Raw genomic sequence first — 23,292 nt, forward strand, 5'->3', positions numbered from 1 at the left:
TTTGACTGTACCACTTCATTCATCTGCTCTAAGATCCTGCATTTCCAGCCATCGTTTATATCTGGTCCTATCAAAGCTCATTGACCAACATTCTCTCTTTTAATCCTTGCCCTACAGTGCAAGGTCTGCACTGTACACTCCATTTGTTGGGAATCTGAGACCTAGAGAAGTTTAGGAATTTGCCCAAGGACACACAGATGGCAAGTGAGCAAGCCAAGGATTTGGAATCAGTTCTGCCTGATCCCAGTGCCTGTTGTTTTCCTTCCATATTTCACTAGAGCCAAACGGATCTTGAGCAGTTGCCTTTTCATTGACCTGCAAAGTTCTAACCACTCCCCTTACTCCACTTTTTAGATTGAGATTATACCCATCCTGCAGGACCCATCAGAGCCTGCTTTGTTCACTTAGTGTTTCCCAACCCCCCTGAAATGGAAGTGGCCTTTCCTCCTGTGAATCACATGGCACTACAGCCTGTTCATTTGGCACCAGTGCCTGTAAAGCAGACAGCCTGGAGCAGGTAGGAATAGGCAGCTTTAGGTTCAAATCCCTGCTCTGGCACTATCTGGGGAATGATTTTGAGTAAGCCAATTAATTCTGTCTTGGCAGATGCATCAACCTGACCTCTAAAGTCCAGCTTAGCCAAAAACTCCAGGATTCTAAAGTTGTTATATTATTATTGAAAAGAATATTGAGTGTGAGTTGAGCCCTGTACTAATCTGTGCCTCCCTCACCCATACTTTCCTGCTGTGTATGCCCACCTCACCCCTAGTTTCCTGCTGTCTATGCAATGCGTTATGCAGAAGAAGGGGCAGTGGAGTATTGATGAGAGACACTTTTTGGTCTTCAGTTGTAACTCACTCCCATTTATTTGTTTGTTTATTCATTTGGTCATTCGTTCATTTACTTATTGCTGGCATTGAATTTGTCTGTTACTTCCCAAGATTGTTTCTGACATCTTCTGGAGGCCTCACCAGTACTTTGGGACGATATAGTCATAGGTTTGGAATTAAATCCTTGAAGAAAAGGACTTTCCATTTTTTTTTTAAATTACCGAAGCAAATAAGGAAAAGTCACTCTTACAATGTGAGATCTCAGAAGACAAAACTTAGGCAAATAACCCATAAATACTTTGTAACATTTTCAGCATTACAGTTTTTTCAGCATTTAATCAATCTTTGTGTACCTGTACATACAAGCCCATAGTTACCAACCCACACACACGAAAAAAGAATCAATTAATTTAAATAATCAGGTTCATGCCATGTTCAATGGTGCGTGTCCCCTTTTGCACCTAAAATCTTTGATCGCTTTTTAGCTTCTACAGTTCCTCGGGCATTCATTGTAGGAGATGGCAGTTCTGCCTACCCCATCAGCAGACACCATTTTGCAAAGCAGAAACCATCTTTGTCCCTTCTACCCCCAGCAAATTCCCTGACTCCCAGTTTTCACCTGTCAGATGTCCATGCTGATTCCAAGACTCCTTTATCACAATAAGAACAGAAGTAAAATTCTCATGGTGGATGGATTTCATTTATAATAAACACTTTTCTTGTTTACTTACTACTTGAGTGCTTGCTTACTACTCACTAGGAGCTATGCATTACTCACTAATCTTTTCATCAACTTAGTGCAATAGCATTCATTAATCATAGGTTAAAGTTAAAAATGTCTTTGATTCAATTCTCACTTTCTGAAGTCAACTTCAGCTCCATGTTTCCATTATAATAGTTTAAAGCATATGCTTTCTAATTATAGAACTTGGATTCAAGTCTCTCTTCTGTCGTTTACCAGTATAAATGCCCCGAGACTTGGTTTCTGCAACTGAAAAAAAAGGATAGTCCCTATTTGGTAGGATTCTTATGACGATATAATGAGTTTAAAGACTCCAAGCTTAGAGCACTGTGCCCGTGCTTAGTAAACACCCAGGAAATGCTAATAGTCAGCATTCTGTTGCCTCTAGCAGATAGGAGGTGCTTTATATGCACCTGACTCACTTGATACTGTGCCTAATTAGGTGGGAGAAAGGGGGGTATTGAATTCATTTTCAGTTTTTAAACATACGTTTTCTAATTCAAGGATGAGATGCATGGTGAGGTCCAACATAAGATGTATGCTCTTCTTAAATAAGAAGTTGAGAACTGCCATTACACTATGTAGTTTAAAAGTTACTTATTTTTGAAGCTGACTTTGATTGTCACTTTACAAGATGTATGCTGTTTTTTCCCTTCTTTCACATTATCTTTAAAAAAAAATAACAAAACATGGTATTGGCTTTGCTATATAACAAAATTCTAATACAAATTATATCCTTTTGGAAATCATTTTGTTTTTAATAAACAAGTAGCAAGAACATTTTTGATTTATAAATAAACATTACTTCTAAAAAATCCTCAGTAATTTCACCCAAATTATAATTCTGAGAAAGTTCCTTAGACATTGATTATAGTCAGAAATTTTTTTCTAGTTACAAAATCATTGAAATTTGAAAAGAAGGAAAAAGGTGGTTGTGCTCAACATCAGTAGGTCTAGAATTTGTTCACTATTTCAGTCATTCAACAAATATTCAACAGGCTCCTTCTGAGCTGAGTGCTTGGCACTGTTCTAGGACCCATAAGCATGTCCTTACAACAACCAGCACATCATTGTCAGAGGTGTTAGTATTGACTTCAGCAGCCAAGATGGGAAGGGATATAGAAATTCTGTTTAGCTATTGGATCAAATAACTTTCACAAGGACATAAAACTGAACACAAGTTCAGGCCCCGAAAAACACTTGGTTTAGTCCTCAAGGAAGTCTAGTTAGTGCTTATTGGGACTTATAAGAAAACCTGATCCAAAGTTATTGACCCGTTCTATGTGTTAGGTAAGATTAACTAGTGCCCACCAATATAGGAGATGGAGGATGGTGCCACTGTGAATGCCAAATTTAGTGGATTGGTGGTGGCTACTTGCAGACAGAGTCCAGGTTCAGCAGAAAAAAGAAGTGCCGTGATAAATTAGTGATATCTGCCATTGGCATGGGAGAGAGGAGTGGTGAGATATGTGCCACATAATTGTCTATTCTGTGTCCTCCAAAGGACTCATCAATAAGGAGAGGGACTGCATTCAGGTGAGAGCATGGCAGACCCAGCAGATTTCTGGAAACCATTACAATAGCTGGCTTCACAGCTGTGAGGGGTAGAACAGAGGAGCAGAAAGGAAGAGGGATGGAGTGAAGAAACACAAGAACCTTTTCAGATCTAGCTTGGGCTCATTGACTTCACACGACTGAGGAACTGTCCAGGTTTTGCAGAGTCAGGGCACTCTGGGTTGTTTTAATTGTCTGAGTTTTATAGCTGTGGTGGGTGACAAGTTCCCCTTTAAAGATAATAAATGGCTTGCAATTACTTCACTTTGGAAAGCACTCTTCTGCCCCAGAACACTGTAATAACCAGTCATAGAAGAGAAAAAGCCTGGGGATTTATGAGGGTGTCCCAATTTTCAACCATTTGGGAGAAATACAGCAGGACATTGGTACAGCAGTGTGTTAGTAAGAGTTAATCTATCATTGCTCCTCTCTCAACCCTCTTTTTCCCTCTGCTTAAAACGATCACAGGGATTCATCCCTGGCCTTCATGAAGACTTGCCAGAATTTTTTTTTTTTTTTTTTTTTTTGCACATAACTCTAGAAATACAATCTAGTTGACCTTCAGTTTCTGGACCGAAAGGGACATTTTCCAAGTATGAGGGATTTTAAAATTCAATAGTCATAAAAAGACAAATGAAGCATGGTCTCTTCCTTTAAAGGGCTCCAGGTCCTGCTGGGGAGATGAGTAGTGAATAAATAATTTCACTGCACTCTGAGATATATGGTTGTTAAAGCAATAGGGTAAGAATGGACATAGATTTCTAAGAGCAAAAAAAACAGTGGTGTGCATAATAATCACTTTGTTTTCCTGCCCCTAAAATGTATTGATAATAGCACTTACCAAGATCTACTCTTATAATTTGTTTACACACCAACTTTCTCCTAAGTGCCTTTTTTTTTTTTTTTTGAGGTCTTGCACTGTCACCCAGGCTGGAGTGCAGTGGTACCATCATAGTTCACTGTAGCCTCCAACTCTTGGGCTCAAGCGATCCTCCCACCCCAGCCTCCTGAGTAGCAAGGATTACAGGCATGAGTCACTGTGCCCGGCCTCACCTAAGTGCTTTTGAGTTTCTCAGGGGTGGACACTGGTCTGGTTATTCTCTCTGCTCCCAGCACCTCCTCACCCAGCCATTAGCACATATTAATCTTGGTAAATGTTAGCTGAGCAAATACAGGCCTGAGTATACTTCTGATGCTTCTAACATAATACCAGGCATCAACAACTTATTAGAAAAAATGTAGACAATCAGAACATATTTATTCTTACAATATTTCATTAATAATTCAGCTGAATTTATTTGAAAACTGAAATGGTGTTTTCAATTTCTCAACAAAGAATGGGCCACTTAAAATGTGACACTGTTAGTTTGATCTGTGCTAAAAGGGTGAAAACATAATATTTTCTTGTATATATCACAGAATCTTGACGAGTAGGCTCTGAAGTTCAGCTTTGTGGCCACTTCCACTGCCTGGTCTGTCTGTTGAGGCAAGTTCATGAACAGTTTCATTTTGGTTGATTGTACTCTCCTCGCAGGGTGACTTGCTGGAGTGGTCTTTGATTTCCTCTGAGTTCACCAGCCTTGCCTGATGGCAGATCAGAGCTGGTTTATGGGAACCAGACCTTGCTTTTCCTACCTCATTTCCCCTGTGGTCTTGCCTGAGCAGTCTGCTTAAGAAAAGTTTATCAAATCTCCTTTCCAGAGGGGCAGGTTGTCCCATTTCATTTGTCACTATTTAACAGCTTATGCAAAACATGCTGGTAGAGCTAAGTGTGTGGGGCTTATTCACAGGCATTGATGAGAGATCATCACAGTGACCATTGACCCCTTTTCAGGCCTTACCAATGAGTTGAGTGAAGAAGGGGCAGTGATTGAGTATCAGATTTGTTGGTAAACACCCTGAATGTTGAAAGGAATGCCTGTGGATATCATTTATTCATTAACAAAGACAAAAAGGATTTGCTAACCCTTCCTAGCATCTTGTGTTTTGGCATCATGATGGTGTAACTTGGAAAAGAAAAATCCATCTAGTCTCAGTTACTTCTTCAATGGAATTCCTCCCCTGATTTTGGGGAGCTCCCAGGGAAGTGAATCCACCGTCCCCTCCCCACCAAGGACAGGCAAAACTTAGCTGCAAGAGAGCAGCACCCCAGGAGTTACTCCATGTAGTTTAGGAGACCTTCCATATGGGAGGGTCATTCCTTGTAACTTCAGAATGATTTGTAGAAGGCTTTGTTTTCACCCCATGTTTGGCGAAGTATGGACAAATTTGAACAGGCATTAGAAAAACCAACAGTAGCATGATTATTAAAAATGTATAGCCATTTTCTCCCAATCCTGTTGGTGAAAGAGTTTTCCAGCCTTCTTTACAAGAAACCAACTCTATTTCTTTCTGCTTCTCCCCCACCCTGTCTCCTCAAGGTCACATGTTTTGAACTGACTTGCTTGACATGTTGTTTATTTAAAGCTGCGGATTAAATGCCACCCACTAATGTGATTTGCTTGGGCTTTGCCTGAGGCAGGCTCCATTAGACACTGGTGAAAATAGCTTCCTGTTGTCCAACCAGGTCCTTCGATTAGCTAACCAGCAAATTTAGCCCAAGTGCTGTATTTCAATTTGATTCCCTATTTAAATAGAGAATTGGGCTAAATTTAAATGGGGAAAAGCAGCTTTGTCACATGGCTGTTTGTCTCTTGATCTCTTGTCTCAAGAGCAGGCTGCAAAGAGAAAGTGGTGACCCCAAACCTCACCTTTTCTGTCTCCTCTTTTGCATCAGGTCCCTGCAGATGCTAAAGAAAGTGAGAAGGATGTTGCTTACATAAACATTGTTCTTCAGCTGAGCACTAATTGAGTTTAAGATGAATTGCTGGTTAATGTGTTTACCTATTTATTTTTACCAGTTATAAAGATGCCTTGAGCCCTAAATTAAAGTGCTTTCTCATGAGGTGCATGGCCGTTATTCATGGCCTGTGTCTGAGTCTTAGGAGTGGGGCAACACCCAGTGAGCACCTGTGCCAAACTGCAGGGTAAGGCATTGCATAACAAGTTATTTAGGGGTATGTCACCAGGGCCCTCAACACTCCCATTTTGGATTATGACCAGATTCTCAGGATGCTTTAAGCTGCCTGAGCATCGCTGTCCCCTGCCATCCATTCCTGTTTCATTAGAAGCTGCAAATCCAAGCAAGGCAGTGGCAGCACTGGGAGCAGCTCCCTTCCCAACTGCTTCAGTGCCATCTGTTTGGTTCTCGAGGCATATTTGAAAAGTCACCTTTTATACTTTCATCACAGCCTGTCCTCAGGTTCCCCGGGCGCTGCCTGGACGCTGCCAGCTGCAAGCCTGACCGCTCAGGGTGGGCACTCGTTGCTGCCCAGCTCTGATGGAGATTCTGGGAACACTGACCATCACTGCTGCCCAAGGAGGTATGAGCTACTTTGAAAGACGTTGGCTGCCCTCGCTAAAGCAGTCCCTACACAGTGCCTGATCCAGGTAGCCTGAGGCCCTCCACATGCTTCTCACTGAGGCAGCCCAGGGGGAGTGGTCTGGCCTCAGGTAGCAGGTGGTGTCTAAGGGACCCACCCACGCAGGCTGAGAGCAGGCACAGTCCCCTGTCCACTAATCTGACTGTCCCCAATGAGAGTTCCAATCCTATCCATGCTGTCGGGAGGAGTTGAAGACCAAGTTTTAGGAGAACTGTGGGCAGTAACACACAGAGGACTCGGCTCTTTGGTTGGCATCTGTAAGTCACATTGGGCAGCACAGATGAAAGGGTGCAGGCCCTTTCTCCCTTTTCCCTGGAAGTGCAGTCATTCCTCCTTCCTACCTTCTTATGCTTCTTAATTCAGACCAGTTTTCCTCCACCCCAGCTGCGTATGCACCTCCCCTGGAGAGCTTTGCAGAATGTGACCCGTGTCCAGAACCCATTCCAGGGTCAGAATCTTGAGGGATAAGGCCAGGCATAGACATCTCGTGAATTTTGTTACACAGTGAATGTTGAGAACCACTGGTTTTAGAGGCAGTTTCTTTCTGGTAGTCATTTGGTGAGCCCATTATTCATAAATTAAACGGATATTTTTTCAATCATTACTCTGTGACTGGACTGTGCAGGCTCTGGAGATGAGATAGTAATAAAGGAGGGCACAGGTCATATTATGGTACAGTCAGTGCTGGGATAGGGCTGTGATGGGAGAATAGGGACAGAAACCCTGACTTTGGGGGAACTGTGGCAGGTCAGGAAGAATGATCAAGGATGGTAACATCTAGGCCTAGGATTAACAAATGAGCAGGGGCTAGAAGGAAGGTAGTAGTCATGGGTAGGAGGAAGGGCAAGAGTGAAGGCACAGGAGTGAAGTTAAAGCACTGAGGGGATCCTAGTGAGACAAGATCGTGGGGTGCAAGGGCTCGGCCAGGTAAGGACATCTCTACGAGATGGGAAGGTAGACGGCAATGCATTGGAGAGGCTGGCCTTCACCCAAGAGGAAATGCTGGGCCCCTGCAGGGTTTAAACAGGTGAATGACATGATCAGCTTTGCATTTTGGAAATAAGCTGGCTGGAGTGAGGAGGAGCTGGAAGGGGCAGAGTTGAAGTAAGAAGGTTGATGGCTAAACCAGGAAGGGCAAGGGTCCAGGGAGAGGTCAGTGAAAATGACGTGAAGTAGAAGGAATAGATATTCTAGAGGCAAAGTCAACATCCCACCACTCCTGAAAACTCTGATCCTCAGAGCAAAATTCCTGACTTTCATCAACATACAGGTTCCCAAGCTCAAGAAGTTTCATTATTTTGATCACTGCTACATCACTTGCCATCGCTTACCAAAGACACCCTCAGAGTTACATATGGTCACAAATCCAGGTATATGGCGCCCAGAGAACAAGACTTGAGTTGTCAGTGGTTTGCATTCAAGAATAACCCAGGAAGAATAAAACCAATGGAGAAAGTTTCAGTCTGTTGTTGACCATTGTTTTTCTCATAGCACTTAACTTCGTTTTTGATGTGATGCACCATAAGCTTCGTGTTCGTTGGGTTGTGAAATGCCGTCCTAGAGAGGAAGACTTATAAGGACCTCACTGCCTATGCTAAGCACAGCACTGGCTTTGGCTCTAAATTAGGTCTCATCACCCCTTCGGGCAGATGCTTACAGGAGCTTAGAGCTCAGAGGGCCGTTAGGGACACACTGAAGAAACAGAGGCAGGAGAAGTTAATGACTTGCTGAGTTCTCTTATTACTGGACGCCAAGATTAGACCACACATCCTTTGTGAAATTCAGAGAAGCTTTTTTGCATTTATTAATGAACAAAGTGTTTAGAATTCATCTGGTATAATTGAGGACACATGATGAAATTGAGAGGAGCCAGAGGTTGCACACTGGCTGAGCTGTGATTTCAAAGCAGTTTCTCTTCATTTACATTAAGGATGACCCCACAGGACCTTAGACGAGGAGCCCCTTCACCAGGGGACTGCAGTGGTGGAACCACAGTGAGAGGTGAGGCAGAAAAGAGCAAGGACAGGCCAGAGCATCTTCCGAGCCCTGAAACCATTCAGGCAAGAGTTGAGAATACTGTTTGATGAAAACACCTCTCTTTAATCTGTCGGAACCAATTCTGTTCAATTTGTCCTGAATATAATCTTGAACCACCCTGCATGTATTATAAAACACCCAGAGTCATCTTGTGAAGATTCGTAAGTTGTTTGCAAGCTGCAAGGAGATGATTTTTTTTGGATAAGATGTCTAGGACTGTGATTCAGAGGAAACGTCGTAACATATTGGGCACAATGCTCTACATCTCTTAATCCTAATTAAAGATTATTACCCCTACTTTATAGATAAGAAAACCAAGGTTCAGAGAAGTTGAGTGATTTGCCCAGCTTGTAAGTGACAGAACCAGACTTTGAAATGACTTATGCCTAACTATAAAGCCAGGTGTTGTTTTTATTTTACAGTAGGCATTGGCAAGCTACTGTTGCAGGCCAAATCCAGCCCACCACCTGTGTTTTGTAAATAAAGTTTTATTAGAACACAGCCATGCCCATTCACTGACATATTGTCTGTCATTACATAAGTTGCCATGGTAGAGTTGAGTAATTGCAGCAGACACTATATGGCTCACGAAGACTAAGATACTACTATCTGCCCTTAACAGAAGTTTGCTAACCCCTGTCTAAGCCTCACTGTCCTAAAATAAATTCAGAAACCTCAACTGCTACTCCTTGAGCCCAGACAGCACCTTTATTTTCTCTCTCCTTCGTGTTAATATGCATGACACCACTCAGCAAAGTGTCCTGCATGCATGGCCTGGCCTAGGTACTCCACTCCCTGATCTGGCAAAACTATAAAGTAAAACTATTGTGAGTTTCCAGAAGCTGACCCAATTTTAAAGACCTCTATATGGAGGTAGGCCAAGGAGGGATCAATAATTGCCCCTACCAGGTAAGCCATCAGTTTGTACCCTCACTTCTCACACTTTTTCTGGGCAAGGCCATTTCTCCACATTGTACCCTTAGAGTGTAGCCCCAAAGCGATCCCTGGCCTCTGGGAAATTATCCTTCCCACACATGAGCACTTAGGGTCTTCTTCCCCCAGACCCCTCTGCAGGCAGAATCTTTCCAATTCTTCGGTTGTTGTGAGCCTTCAGTCCTTTTGTTGTGTGTAAGGAACATTCCTAGGAAGAAAAATGGTCCAGCAATAAAGTCTCCCCCACATGAGTCATTTTTAGCTAGACTGGGTTGGCATCTGTTTTTCCTAAGACAGCCTTTTCTCCACCGTGAAGATAAATCAATTTAATGGACACCACTGATTGGGGATAAACTGTACTTTTTTTGTAAGTATTGACCACCTGTTAGTGGCAGTGCCCAGTAGCATACACCATTGTACCTTCTCCAGAAACCCTTCACTTGGCTGTGGATCTATCGCCTTCCAGCTCTTCCCCTGGAAAGAAGCCCAAAATGACCTCTGGAGCCCTAAGACACCATCCCACGGCCACAGGCTTTGTTCTTTGGCTTTGTGAAAGTGTGCTTTATAAACCTTGTTGGCAGACTCATCATTCTGCTAAGGACTTACTTGTTGTGTCAATCTACAGATGAAAGGTGGGAGCCTAAAAGCCTCTGGCATTGCTCATACCAACCATATTACACTCTGGAATATATTATATTAAGTAGTATGGGCCATCATACAAGTAAGAAATAGTTCCTGCCCTCCAGGGACTTACAATCTAGACAGCATGAAATGTACACCAATAACTAGCTTCACTGCTTGCTGGTGATATGACAAGACTCGCTGGAAGATGTAGATGCCATATGGAAGACTCAGAAGGGGTGCTGGATGTTTGCCGAAATCAGTGGTTCTCATACTTGAGCATGCATTAAAATCACCTAGAGAACTGTTAACATAGATTGCTGGGTGCCACTCTTAGCATTTCTGATTCAGTAAATCTGGGGTGGGCCCAGGAAGTTGCATTCCTACCAAGTTGTCAGCTGATGCATGTGTGGCCCAGGAATACCCTGTCCAAAATATTTTTACAGGAGAAGCTTCTTACATACGTAAATTCCTTCTGGGATTGTAAGGGAGCTGACATTGGTTGAGTGTCTAGTATGTTCTCTTCAGTATATTAGGTACTTTGGCTACAATATTTTGTTTAGATTTCACAACGCTGTGAATTTCATATTATTACTAGCACTCTACAATGAGCAAACTAAGGCTTAGGAAGAGGAACTTACATTTGCTAGATATCCAGTATGTACTGTAAAGGATGTGGGGCATTATCCAGTTTACAACTGTTTGAATTCTAAATGATTAGTACTCCTAGTTTAGGAGTGGTAAAAAAAAAAATGAGTAAAGATAGTAAAAATGAGTCTGAGAGAGATTGAGTGTCTTGAGGAAGGTCAAAGCCCCAGGAAACATGCATGCTGGATTCAAAATCACGTGTGGTGTTCTAAAGGCTGAGAAGCCATACTGCAGCTAGTACCTGTTTGCCAAAAGCTACTAATGTAGACTCCAAAAGCATGTTTTCTTCCATGCTTGAAGCATGTACGTCCTACCTCCTTGCCTTTGCTCATGCTGGTCCTTCTGCTTAGAATTCCCTTCTCCCTCTTCTTCACCTGAGTAACTCCCATTCATCCTCCAAGCAAAATGTTGTCTCAGCCATGGAGACTTCTGTAACATCCCCTCCTTACCCCAGCTAGAGCAGAAATAATGACTTCTTTATAAGCGTTCCAACATACTTTATATTATCAAATTCCTTCACAGACCCCAAAGTCCTCTGGTGACATAGCCTTAGTTACAGAAACAAACAAACAAAAAAAATCCAAATTTTTCATTTTAGCCATCAAAGCCATCCCCCATCTGACCCAACTTGCTTTTCAACCACACCTTGCAGCTCCACCTGATTTCTCCAACTAAACAAAACTGCCGAACACTCTTCCCCACCCACGGCTATGTTCTCCTTCCCCCTCCAAGACTTCACTCAGGCTGCTGCTGTCACCAAGAATGGCCCCTCCCCTGCACCTTAGCCTGTCTGCATGTGACCTTTCCACCAGCCCCAGCTAAAGTCCTGGTGCTATGCCCTCAGCCCTTTGGGAGGGCCTCCATAAGTGTTCGTGGAGTGAACACCTGACCCCTTGCTCCCCTGTGACATCACGTCTTCCCTTGGGTGAGGCAAGTATGTGTCTTTCCACTGTCCCAGGCTGAGAGCTCATCTGGCGCAAGGCCTGCAGTGTCTCATCATTCTTTGCACTGAGTAGGTGCTCACAAAACATTTGTTGAAAAAAATGGATAAATGATGCTGGATGAAGCTTGTGGGTTAAAGGCAGGATGGGAGAACTGATTGGACGAGGAACACATGTAGGCTCAGTAGGTCTTGTGATAAAACACAGGAGCACATTTACATGACCAACAGTGAGAGCAGGGACATAGGTGGACTTTGCCAGAATGCTTGATTCCATTTAGAAACCTCCTATGCTCGTACCTTTAACCCAGTCTTCCAAGGAGCCAAAAGGATTTCTCAATTTGAAGTACAGATGTCTTGTGGGACTCTCACTCTTTTTGTAATTTGTAACATTATTACAGAGAATATGGGCTAAGAAGACTCCAGAAACACACCACTGACAGGGTCCAGACATCGATTGAATGAGGGGGCAATACCAACAGCGAATGCAGAGTCTAAGAGTGTACTTTCTTTGATGTCTGTGGCAAAGCACGTACTGTAACTAAAAGCTTAATTCCATTGATTTTCTGATGCCTCCACAACACCGTCTGTGGGTTTTTCAAACAAATGGTAAAAGGTGTGATGTTTTCTAAGGAAGGTAGAGTTAAGGATGGTGGTTGTGAATGTCTTGATTTGTGAATGTCTTGCACATGCAAAACATTAACAGAGACATGAAGCTATCAGTTGTAAACCTTGTAGCTAAATTGCAAAGGCACAGAGGAATGTTTGACTTATGTAACTCTTTTGTCTTCTTAAAAAAATGAATGATACCTTTCACTGAGGTTATTTTCCTTGACATGCAGAGTGACCATAGAACTTCTCAGGGCTGGTGCCAACAAAACTGTGAAGTGAAGTAGGTGAAGCTAGTCTTTCACTCCACCAACCTCTGTCCTGTGCTTTATACCCACTGCTTATATCCCTTCCTCTGGGGCCAGGTGCCTGCTTTTTCCTTCTCCCTATCAACCTAGTCTTAGGAAAAGTTCTATACTTTCTTCAAACTGAAGTATAAGTGATTTGGGGAAAATTCAAAGGATTGTTCTATTTATGTATTCTTGCATCTAGCAAGGATCAAAGTCTTAAGCTAGAGGAATGGGGCTCTAGGAGTAGATTTTAAGCATAATCTAGAAGTAGGAGTTAAAGAGTTCCGCACATTCCATAAGGGATCATCATGATTTCCATGCAGAGGTGCACTCATGAGCCTGTAAATGCAGGCGATTTTTAAAAGTCACTTGTTGAATTAACTTTGCTATTTCTATCCAGCTTCCCTCTCCTACTCCTCCCTTTCCCTGGGCAATCTCAGCCCCACAGCTGGTCCTCCTCTTGGACATCACTGTATGTATTTGTTGGGATTCTTTGGTTGCAAGTAACAGGAACAGTCAAACCATCATCCAAGCCATCTTCCAAAAAAAAAAAAAAAAAAAAAAAAAAAGGCTCTTGTAACCAAACAACCAAATGCAGGGCTTGAATCACCTTTACAGTTGAACAAGGCTTAACTATTAACACTCTCTCTCTCTCACACACACACACACACACACACACACATCTATTTTCTTCTGTGTGCTTCTACTGGCATTGGTCTCATTATCTTCCCCTTTCCTATATATGAAGGGACATAGTCTTACAGTTCTCAATTTGAGGGAAAGAGAGCATGCTTCGGGTCTGCCTCAAGACAGAAAAGTCTGGGGAAGGATGCTGATTGGTCAGCTCAGGTCACGTGACCACTTTGGCTCATTGCTGTGTCTAGGCAGATGTGGTGTAATCACCATTATCTCTGTGACATACCCTTAAGAAACACATGACATGAGGGAATCACCTTCTTCATCTGTAAAATGAGGGGAGTGGAGATCGCTCTAAAACTCTTAGCTTTAACCTGATTCTGTTTGAAAATCATATCTTCATTTTTGGTATTCTTATCACTATTATCTTAGTCTCTCGTCATGTCCAGCCTCCCGCAAGAAAACCAGATATCATTGGCAAACAGTAATGATCTCCTTGGCTCCTTGGCCTCTCTAAGTGGGCCAAGCAGCACCCCCTATGGTGCCCCTCATATGATACAGCAAAGTATTATAGCTCAACCTTGACCAAATTTAATCATTTATGCCACATGATGTTAGATGGTCACAATTTCCAAATTTGTCAAGCACTCCAAATTTGGCATTTTGCCTAAGTTATTTTAAAAAAAAGAAAAAAAAAACAGATCTGGTGAAAGATCAACTGGAAATTTGCCTGTATGACATTATGCTGGGGGCATGAAACAATGCTTATGTGACTAGTTCCAATTCAGACGCAAGCCAGGTTCAAAGCAGCTGATACACAGTGGTGTTCCAGATTATTCATTTATTTCCCTTCCCATGAAATGTCTTCAATGAAAAGCCTATCCACCTACCAACAAAGTCCATCAGCCTGTCATCTCTATCATTTCTGCAGTTCTACTGTAATGATCCTTGGCCATGTCCACCTTTCTGAGACCATTAGTTCATAGAAGGCAAGAAATACATCATATGCATATTTGTTCAACATCTAGTCTATGCCAAATCCATCCTCTTGGGTTGCTTGGGATCCTAGGATTCAACTACATATGTGTGATTTGGGGCAAGTCATCAATCCTTTCTCAGTCAGTTTCCTTTTCTTTTACATAGTGGTAATGGCACCTCCACTGTATTGGAGGGAGGATTAAATAAGGTGATAAAGAGCAAACTGCCTAGCACAGAATTCAACATATAGCAGGGGTGCATCTGTCGTTTGCCTTATTTTTAAGTTCCCAAATGACACGAAGAATGGTGGCATGGGTGGCAGCATAGTCGGGTGTTTACAATCCTGATATCCAATCCCAGCTCAGCCACTTAACGACCAATGGTATGATTTTGAAGTTTCTTAAGGTTTCAAAGCCTCAGTTTCTTCATATGTAAAGTGGAGTTGATGGTAATATCTACCTCATAGATTTGAGTGGCTAAAGAAAGAAAACATAGATAAAGCACCTACCATAGCATCTGGCACATAGATTCCTATAAATGGTATCACTTGTTGCTATCATCTGTAATGGAGGGTGAAAAAAGAAGCAGCAAGATTCCACTCTGAGATGCTTGTGTTTTTTCTGGTCTTTTCCTGCTGTATGCATCCTGATGAAGATGAACCCACATTAATAGAGGCAGTGGTTAATTGCCTCCTTGTGGGCTAGCCCTGTCCTGAGGCAGAAAATTACCATATTCTTCTTTTTTCTTGAAGCTTCCAGTGGGATATGTCTGTTCTAATTTAATAAACCTCTTTTTTTAGCGCCTGGCTCAAAGAGGCAATACCACATGTACATTTCCAAATGCATAATTAGTATGAACACTGAGGCCCTAACTACATGGGGAAAGCAGTCTGGGAGAGCGGGGTGTGAGTATCTGTTCACATTCATTTGAAGCAGCGCCAACCAAACTTCCACAGTTAATTGTATCTCAGTGATTTTCTCCTGGAAAAAAATAATTACTATGCAGGGCTCTAGCTGCTGCCTGGCCTTCGTTCATTCCTGACTCTTGAGTTGGCATTGTTTACAATGTTGAGTCAGCAGCAGTCACATAATATGTCAAGCAAGTGGAGTCCGCCTCCCACCCCAAGATTCCCCACCCTACCAGTTCCCTGTTATCAATCCATTTCCTTTCTTGTGTTCCGGCAATACAAGAGAAAATGAAAGATGGGCATGATGGAAGTTTACTCTTTTGGAAAAGCACGCTCAAGGTTCGTATTGAGCATGCATGCAGAGGGCACCAGGGAAGCAGGGAGCCCTTAACTCGGAAAGACTTTTCTGAATGGGAAAGGTCAGCCCCCAGGAAAATGATGGTTTTCCTTTCATCTGCAGGTAATGCAGGTGGTGAAGGAGCAGGTTATGAGAGCACTTACAACCAAGCCTAGCTCCCTGGACCAGTTCAAGAGCAAACTGCAGAACCTGAGCTACACCGAGATCCTGAAAATCCGCCAGTCCGAGAGGATGAACCAGGAAGATTTCCAGTCCCGCCCGATTTTGTAAGTTACCCCGTATTGACCTCTGTCTCCCAAAAGACTCTAACCCACTATTTCTCGAATGATCGCCTATCACAAAGCTGGGCTGTGTCATGAGCTCCTCAGGGAAGGTCAGCAGAAGACATTCCGAGGGATCTCTTATTTAGTTAGGGGAGTCTCAGCAGCTCCTTGAGGAAGGGCTGGGCTGAGTGGAGTGGGCCAGGTGTTGGAAGAATGGATCTAAACCAGGAACTGGCCCCATTAGTGACAAGTCTTCCAGAGATTTGTAGCTTAAAAGTTTGGACCTTTTCCAACACTTGGAACAATTTTTTTCCCTTTGTCCAGTAAAACTATATTTCATGCGGGCGCCCTTTGAATAGCAAGACCTTCCGAGCCAGCCAGAGTGAGGCCCATCCATAGGTAAAGCAATATGAAAATGAAAGTAGCATGAGTCCAAATGAGTGGGAGTGAGAGCTTGAGAGGAAGAGAGTGAACTACCTCCTCTTTGCCCTGTTGGCACTGGTTGGCATCGCAGCATGCTATATGGCCTTCATGACTATGAACCTACAGTCCTACAGTGGGGAGGCAGCATGCCCCCCTTCACAGGACTTTGCAAGAAACGCCACTTGCAAGCATTGCAAAATTTCATGTATTCCAATCTTTAAAATGTTCTGAACTCACACATGAAGGGTATTTTGCTTGCTTCATCTTTTCTTAGAACTGCTCTGTTTCCCTTCCTTTGTCCTGTTCTAAGAGCTGGGTCAATTTTAAAGAGGAAAAAAATAGGGAAAGGCATATGTGTTTGATATTTATTCTCATTTTGTCCTCAGAAGACTGGACACAGCTTCTTCTGAGCTTTTGCATGAAGCCAACTTGTAACATAGTTTTAATTCTGAAGGCTATACTCCCCTACCACGCACACATGCTCTCTTTCTGTTTCTGATTCTTTCCCTTTTTGTTTGTTGACCTCCAGTATTTGACACTTCTAATGCTTGGCAATTTGTAAAGCACCCTTCATGCTATTTCATTTCTTCACATCCCTGTGAGATGGGCAGGCCTTACTCCCATGCAAAGGCTAGGATAGGCAGGTCTTATTCCTATGCAAACGCTAGTCTGGAGGGGTGAGCACCATGCTAACAAGTGGAGGAGCCAGGACTGAGCCTCAAGTCTACTGACCCCTCAGCTAATATTTTGTTTGCCCTGCCCAAGCTTCTTTGCAATGTGAGAGACTGAAATGAGGTTTAAAAAGTGCACAGGTCTAAAAGGACAATAGCTAAGCAGTAATATCTGTACATTTGTTTTCCAATCTTAAGAAGCACTGTTAGAAACTGTGGAGTAGAACCCTGCAGACTAGTTGGCATGAAGTCAGTCAGCTGGGGAGGGAAAATGCTTCCAAGGTGCTTTGGTTTCATCATTGCAAAACCTAAGTCATACCTGCATAAGCATCAGCTAGCCTTGACAAGAGGTACTGCTGGGGTTTTGCATTGGTCCTCAGCCAGAAGACGGTAACAGCTAGAAACACCAAGCAGGATGCACTTTGGATAAGTGACTGGCTCCTCAGAGATGCAGTTTCTCACCTGCAAAGAGGGACAATGGCTCCTTGCCCCATCCCAGGGCCTACAGTATACTGGATTTCATAACATGTTTCAGCAGATGTATAAACATAGGACACTTTATTATGCTTTTGATAATAAATCTTAAAACCTGAAGGGAGACTTGTGGAATCACTTCCGTTAAAGGCAAGTGACTCTGAATTACATTTGATGAATTATGTTTGACCTTGACTTTTTTCAAGTTAAGACTGTTAACCTCATGGCAAGTGCGAACATTTTACTCCTACTTTGGCTTTGTATCTTCACTTCCTAAGACTTTGCCTGTGACATTCTGAAGTTTCTTTCCCCTTGTATTATAAGATGCTCTTATCTTTGAAACAATCCAAATATGAAGGGAATCTTCTGCATGGATGTAGCTTTTGCATCATCCCTCGGCCATGGACCGAGAAGTACCATGGCCCACTGGAGGTCTTGATATCTGTAGCTGCAGCAAAGTCACAGAGAGTGGTTAGGAGCCACAGCATTTAAGCAGGAGGGCCAGGGACCAGTTTGATATTTACCCCAACCTCTGAAACCGGCAGAGGGTAGCTGTGGTATGTTTTGCCTATTAGAGTGATCTACTAGACAGGAATTCATTATGGGGTTACATGAAGTCTAACTTCTGCCAAAATGGCTCACACAATAAACCCAAGTCACCTAAGAGAAAGGAATAGAGGAGTAGACCATGTATGCTTGTTTTCATTCATTTGTTCATTTCACAAACATATATTGAACAATTCCTACATGCCAGGCCCTGCGCAAGGTGCTGGGGGCAGGCAGAGACCCAGAGACACTTGGTCTCCTTCTGTCACAGGCTAGGATTAGGGGTGGCGGATTTACCATAGACTGGGCTCAGTGCTTAGTTACACGAAGAGCACAGAGGAGATGGATCTAACCCAAGCTTGAGGGTTAGGATATTGGGATTTTTGAGCTGAAAATCACCCTTAAGGCCATCCAGTTCAAGCTTTTCATTTTGCAGACAGGGACAGCAACTTGGCTGGGGCCTGACCACCAGTGGGGAATCCCACTGGCCATCAGGCTGCCTGCTCCCTCTGTGTATGCCACACACAGCATGGTGGCAAACCTCAGCTCCATGCAGACCACTTGAGCTGTTAATACACCCTGTTGTTATAAAATGGTTATGTTTCCTGAGAAGAAAAATGTAAACTCCATGTGAATAAATATTTTGGGGAATATATATTCAGTGGGTTGAAGAAGCTCTGTTTTATTTCCTAGCTCTTGACTAATTGTTTCAAAGAGGAGGTATTTGTTATGTCTTACTTAGTGCAACTTACCAAGGAAGATAAGTCCATCCACACAATTAATCGGAGTTAATGGTTATAAAAAGTTTGAATAGTCCAAAAATGGATCATTTAACACTATGTTGGAAAGGAAGGGGAGATGCGAGGACAAACATCAGTGAAAGCAGTGAAGCAAAATGTGTAAAACTTCGACCCAGTTTGCTATCAGACTGACCTGGGGTCATTTACAAGTGTGGCTCTGTAAGCAAGTTATGTAATCCATTCTAAGCCTGCTTTCCTCATCTCTAAAAATGAAGATATCAAAAGTGTCAAAGTGTCTACATCACTGGATTGTCATAAGGATTTGACAAAGTAATGCATGAAAAGCACTTATCATATGCCCGGGCCTTAATATTCACTTGAAGAAATGTTCTGTCTTACTAGCCTGTAATCAGAATTTAACAAGTTGTGATACTGTTGATATGTAAATGATAAAACTGACACTGTGCATGTATTTGTATTAATATATGCCTCTCCCTTGTCTTAGAAAGTACAACAGAAATCAGTGGGAAAGAAAAGCAAAAACAAACAAAGCCAGGAATAAAGCTGATGCCTACCCTGCAAACTTGCATCCTCGCTAAAGATCTGCCACATGCTTCACTCAGAGCTTTCTCATAACTAATGCGAGGGAGACAGTCTGGTCAGTTATACAATGTTCAGTGTTCAGACAGCTGACAAATATCTAATGAGCGCCTGCCACGTGCCAGACACTATTCTATGTGTTGGCAATTCAGTAGTGAAGAGAACAGACCTATTTCTTGCCCCCACAGTGATTATATTTTAGTAGGGAGAAAAAAGGCAATACACACGGTGAATAAGATGATAGCATGTTAAGAGGAGATACATGCAGTGGAGGCACAAAGCAAGATAAGGGAAATAGAGTGCAGTTTTAAATATGTTGGTTAGAGTGGCTCTCTAATTAGGATGGTGCCAATTGAGTACAGACTTGCAAGGGACTAAGGGAGCAGGCCATGTGGATATTTGGGAGAAGGGTATTCCAGGCAGAGAGAACCACCAGGGCAAAGGCGCTGAGGTTGGAGAGGTCTGGGTGTTTAGTGAATAAAGAGGAGGCCGGTGTGGCTGGAGCAAACTAACGGAGGGGGAGAGAGCAATGGAAGGTGAGGCCAGAAAGGTGCAGGGAGCTCCATTACACAAGGCCTTGTTGGGGAGCCATTGGAGGGTTTTGAGCAAAGGAATGATGTGATGTGACTTAGGTGTTTAAATAATCTCTCTATTACTGTATTGGAAATAGACTCTAAGAAAGCAAGTTTTTGGAAGCAGGGAAATCAATGAGAAAGCTATTTTAATAACCCAATCAAGAGGTGATGAGAAATGATTATAGTGTACTGAAAATGAGATCCATTTTGAAGAGAAGGGACAAAGGTATTTCCTGATTGATTAGGAAATATCTAGAGATGTAAGAGAAAGAGAGAAGTCAAGGATGAACTCCTGATTTTGGGCCTTAACAACTAAAGGACAGACCAAGTGGAGCAGGGGATCAGAAGTTCGGCTTTGGATATATGAAGCTACGAGACGTCCAATTAGACAGTCAGACAGCTGACCTTGGGGTTCAGCAGAGAGATGGACAGTGGGTAGTTGCTCAGTAGGGCAGGCCCCAAGTCAAAGAAGGAATCTCACCAGTCTAATGGTGCTGTCTGCCTTCTGTGTATAGCAGTGGCCTTACTGGACCTGAACTTGAAATTGTTTTCCAGAAACAGTGCTAGACTTTGAATTGCTCTTCACACACTCTTTAAATCCTTTCTCCTTTAATCTTCTTCCTTTTATTTATTGGCAAGGCCTTTGGATAGAATGAGAAAGATATTTATCAAAGCAAAGCTAGTAAACCCATAGCTCTGGCCTGATTGACCCCAAGCTCAGAATTTCAAAAGCCAGTTGTAGCCCATGAAGTTATTACCTGGCTTACCCCAGAGGGCAGATATCAGCCACAGAAACATACTGTAGGGCTTACTTATGTTTTCTTAACGTGTGTGAATTCTACGGCTACTGAGTCCATTTGCCAGGAAAGAAGAAATTGCTTCGAAAAAGAAAGAGCTGGTGGGCACCTGCTATGAGCCAGGTAGTGCAATAGAAGGAAAGAGCTGTCTCGTTTCCTTCGTTGCCTGGTCACATTTTGGAGTCCTTGGGGGCTTATAACAAAAAAAAAAAAAGGAGTAATTCTTGTAGCAGCAGATTCTCTTATTCTGATAGTGCATCCTCACAATATGGTTCCATGATGAAATGTGTTGTGGCAGGCACCTCTGGGTCTTACACGAAAAAGTCATAAAGCATCAATTAAGATTACTCAGAATTCCTTCAATTGTTTCCTTCTCTTGGTCTTCATCACTGCATCCTCCGCTCCATTTTAATAACTCAACCCTGGCCTAGTGAAACTATTATTTAAATATATATATCTATAACCTAAGAATTGATGAAATTCCAAAACTCATTCTCCCAGATTTTCTCCATCCTCTGGTACCATGTCTTTGTGTGCGCCCGGTCACCTGGACTTGGAAGTTGATTTATAAATAAAGTGATTTATTGCTGTGTGCAACTCCCTGGCAGATACCAGCTTTCTTTTCCACTCAGTGCAGGGTTCATCAAAGCTGCAATTTACTGAGTCCATTTTAGAAGAGCTAAGCGCTGATAATAAATAGTTTAGTGATCTGAAAGTCTGAAATGAGACCCTAAGAGACCTGTACAGGGAAGACTTTACAAATGTCCCAAACTATTATTAGGACTGAATTTCCATATTATGCTTTATAGATGTTCAGTTGCAACAGTATCAAATGAGAGAATGTTTGAGGGCACTTAAGCCTCAAAAAAATGTGTTAATGGAGTACTAGAATACCCTGTTAGATGGCCTTATCCTTTTATGTAACTTTTTTCTTTTTTCTGATGAGTAAATCAAAGCAGTTTGCACAAGGAAAACCTAAGTCTGTGCCCATATTCTACACGTAACCTCTGTGAGTTGTTTCCCCTTCTGTAAGATGGGAATGATGAAATTAATACCTTCCCCAAAAGATGTTATTTTCAGGAAGGAGGGGAGGAAGATTAAATGAGCTAAAACTGCATATTGCGCTACCCGGCTCACAGTAGGTGCCCAACAAGCATGAGTCCCTTTCTCGCCTTGGAATGGAGCACCATGTGAGAACAGGTTGCTGGCAGTTCAGCGTCAGGGCAGGTCCAGAGTTAAGGTGGAAGCTGATGAATGTGTGAACCTTGACTACAGGGTAATATAGGCCTATGAACTGTTTGGCTTGAGGAAAGGAGAGAATGTCACCAAAGCAAATTCAGTTGTGCCTTACATTCCTGCTCAGTGCTTAATAAAGACTTGTACTCTGTCTCATTTGGGAGTCACAGCAGGAAAGATTCTTATTCCCATTTTATAGATGAAGAAACTGAGACTTAGATGAGCTACGTGAAATGCTAGTCATGGGGGCAGAGCCTAGACTGAAGCTCTAGTCTTCTGACTTGTAGATCTATGTTCTGGCCAATGCTTCTTAGAACACTGCTGTGAGGAATGGGCTCTGGGTCTCTCTGTCCAGCTTCAACTAGAATAGTTTTGGCTTTACTAGACTCAAATGCTAGGGTGCTATGTAAAATTTCCTGTGATAAAAATTTCTGCTCTAAAAAAAAACAAAACCATTTCACTCTATCATGATATCTTTGCAGCATAATGGATCTCAAACTAAATTATATTGCATTAGCCTGAGACAAGATGCAAATAATCTTTCATTTATCCCATGATTATCTCAGTCTCTGTGGGCTAGAATCTGGGACAGTGTTGTCCCCATTTGTGAATGATGGAATTCGAAGCAAAAGTGGTCCTGTGGTTTGCTCACTATACAGTGTTTGCTGTGGAATAGTAATCGTGTGATTGCCTAATAAGCCTGTTTAATCATCACAAATACAGTCTCAGAGTTTACCTGGTACAGGGGAAAAAAAGTTGACCAAGGATTGATTGTCTTAGCAGTGCTGAATGGATTTTTGTGTAAGTTTATATCTGTGGCTTTGGAAAATAAAAGAAGAAATTTCTCAGGACACTTAGCTCCAGAAAAACATCACTAAAGTGACTGGTGCTTTGTGGAATTCTGTAAATGTCACAGAATCTATTGTGGTGTTGTACTTATACCCCTGGCCACTGACTCTTAATAAACACTTCTCTAAAGCGCCAAGTTGGAGGTATTAGATGGTCATGAAAAGATGCACTTGTTCTCCCCTGCCCGTCTGCCCATGATGCCCACCAAGCCACACTCTGTTTCTCAAGGCATGCTGTGGAATGTGTTTTTCCTCTAACAGGGAACTAAAGGAGAAGATTCAGCCAGAAATCTTAGAGCTGATCAAACAGCAACGCCTGAACCGCCTCGTGGAAGGGACCTGCTTTAGGAAACTCAACGCCCGGCGGAGGCAAGGTATTGTTTCTGGGGACACTCCAAACTTGGACAGGATAAACAGTGGCCTGCTCCCTGGAGCATCACAGGGGTGTGGTGTTGGTTTAAGGGTAGGCCATGCAGCATTGTACTCAGGACAGGAATAGCAGTCCAGGTCATTTCTGCTTCCCATGCACACCCAGAGAGAATCAAAGTCCACAA

The 23,292-nt window shown here is 42.7% G+C and overlaps 1 protein-coding gene across 6 annotated transcripts in view; it reads left to right on the plus strand.

Moving 5' to 3' along the window:
* The window catches only part of ELMO1 (engulfment and cell motility 1), a 584,323-nt gene that overhangs the window by 526,817 nt on the left and 34,214 nt on the right, over positions 1-23,292 (plus strand). For all 6 annotated transcript variants that reach the window (XM_025378540.1, XM_025378539.1, XM_025378538.1 and 3 more), the window contains 2 exons: positions 15,668-15,831; positions 23,000-23,112. In XM_025378540.1, the coding sequence (XP_025234325.1) occupies positions 15,668-15,831; positions 23,000-23,112 (277 nt within the window). The remainder of the gene's footprint in view (positions 1-15,667; positions 15,832-22,999; positions 23,113-23,292) is intronic.

Source organism: Theropithecus gelada, chromosome 3, assembly GCF_003255815.1.
Source record: "Theropithecus gelada isolate Dixy chromosome 3, Tgel_1.0, whole genome shotgun sequence".
Classification (NCBI taxonomy): domain Eukaryota; kingdom Metazoa; phylum Chordata; class Mammalia; order Primates; family Cercopithecidae; genus Theropithecus; species Theropithecus gelada.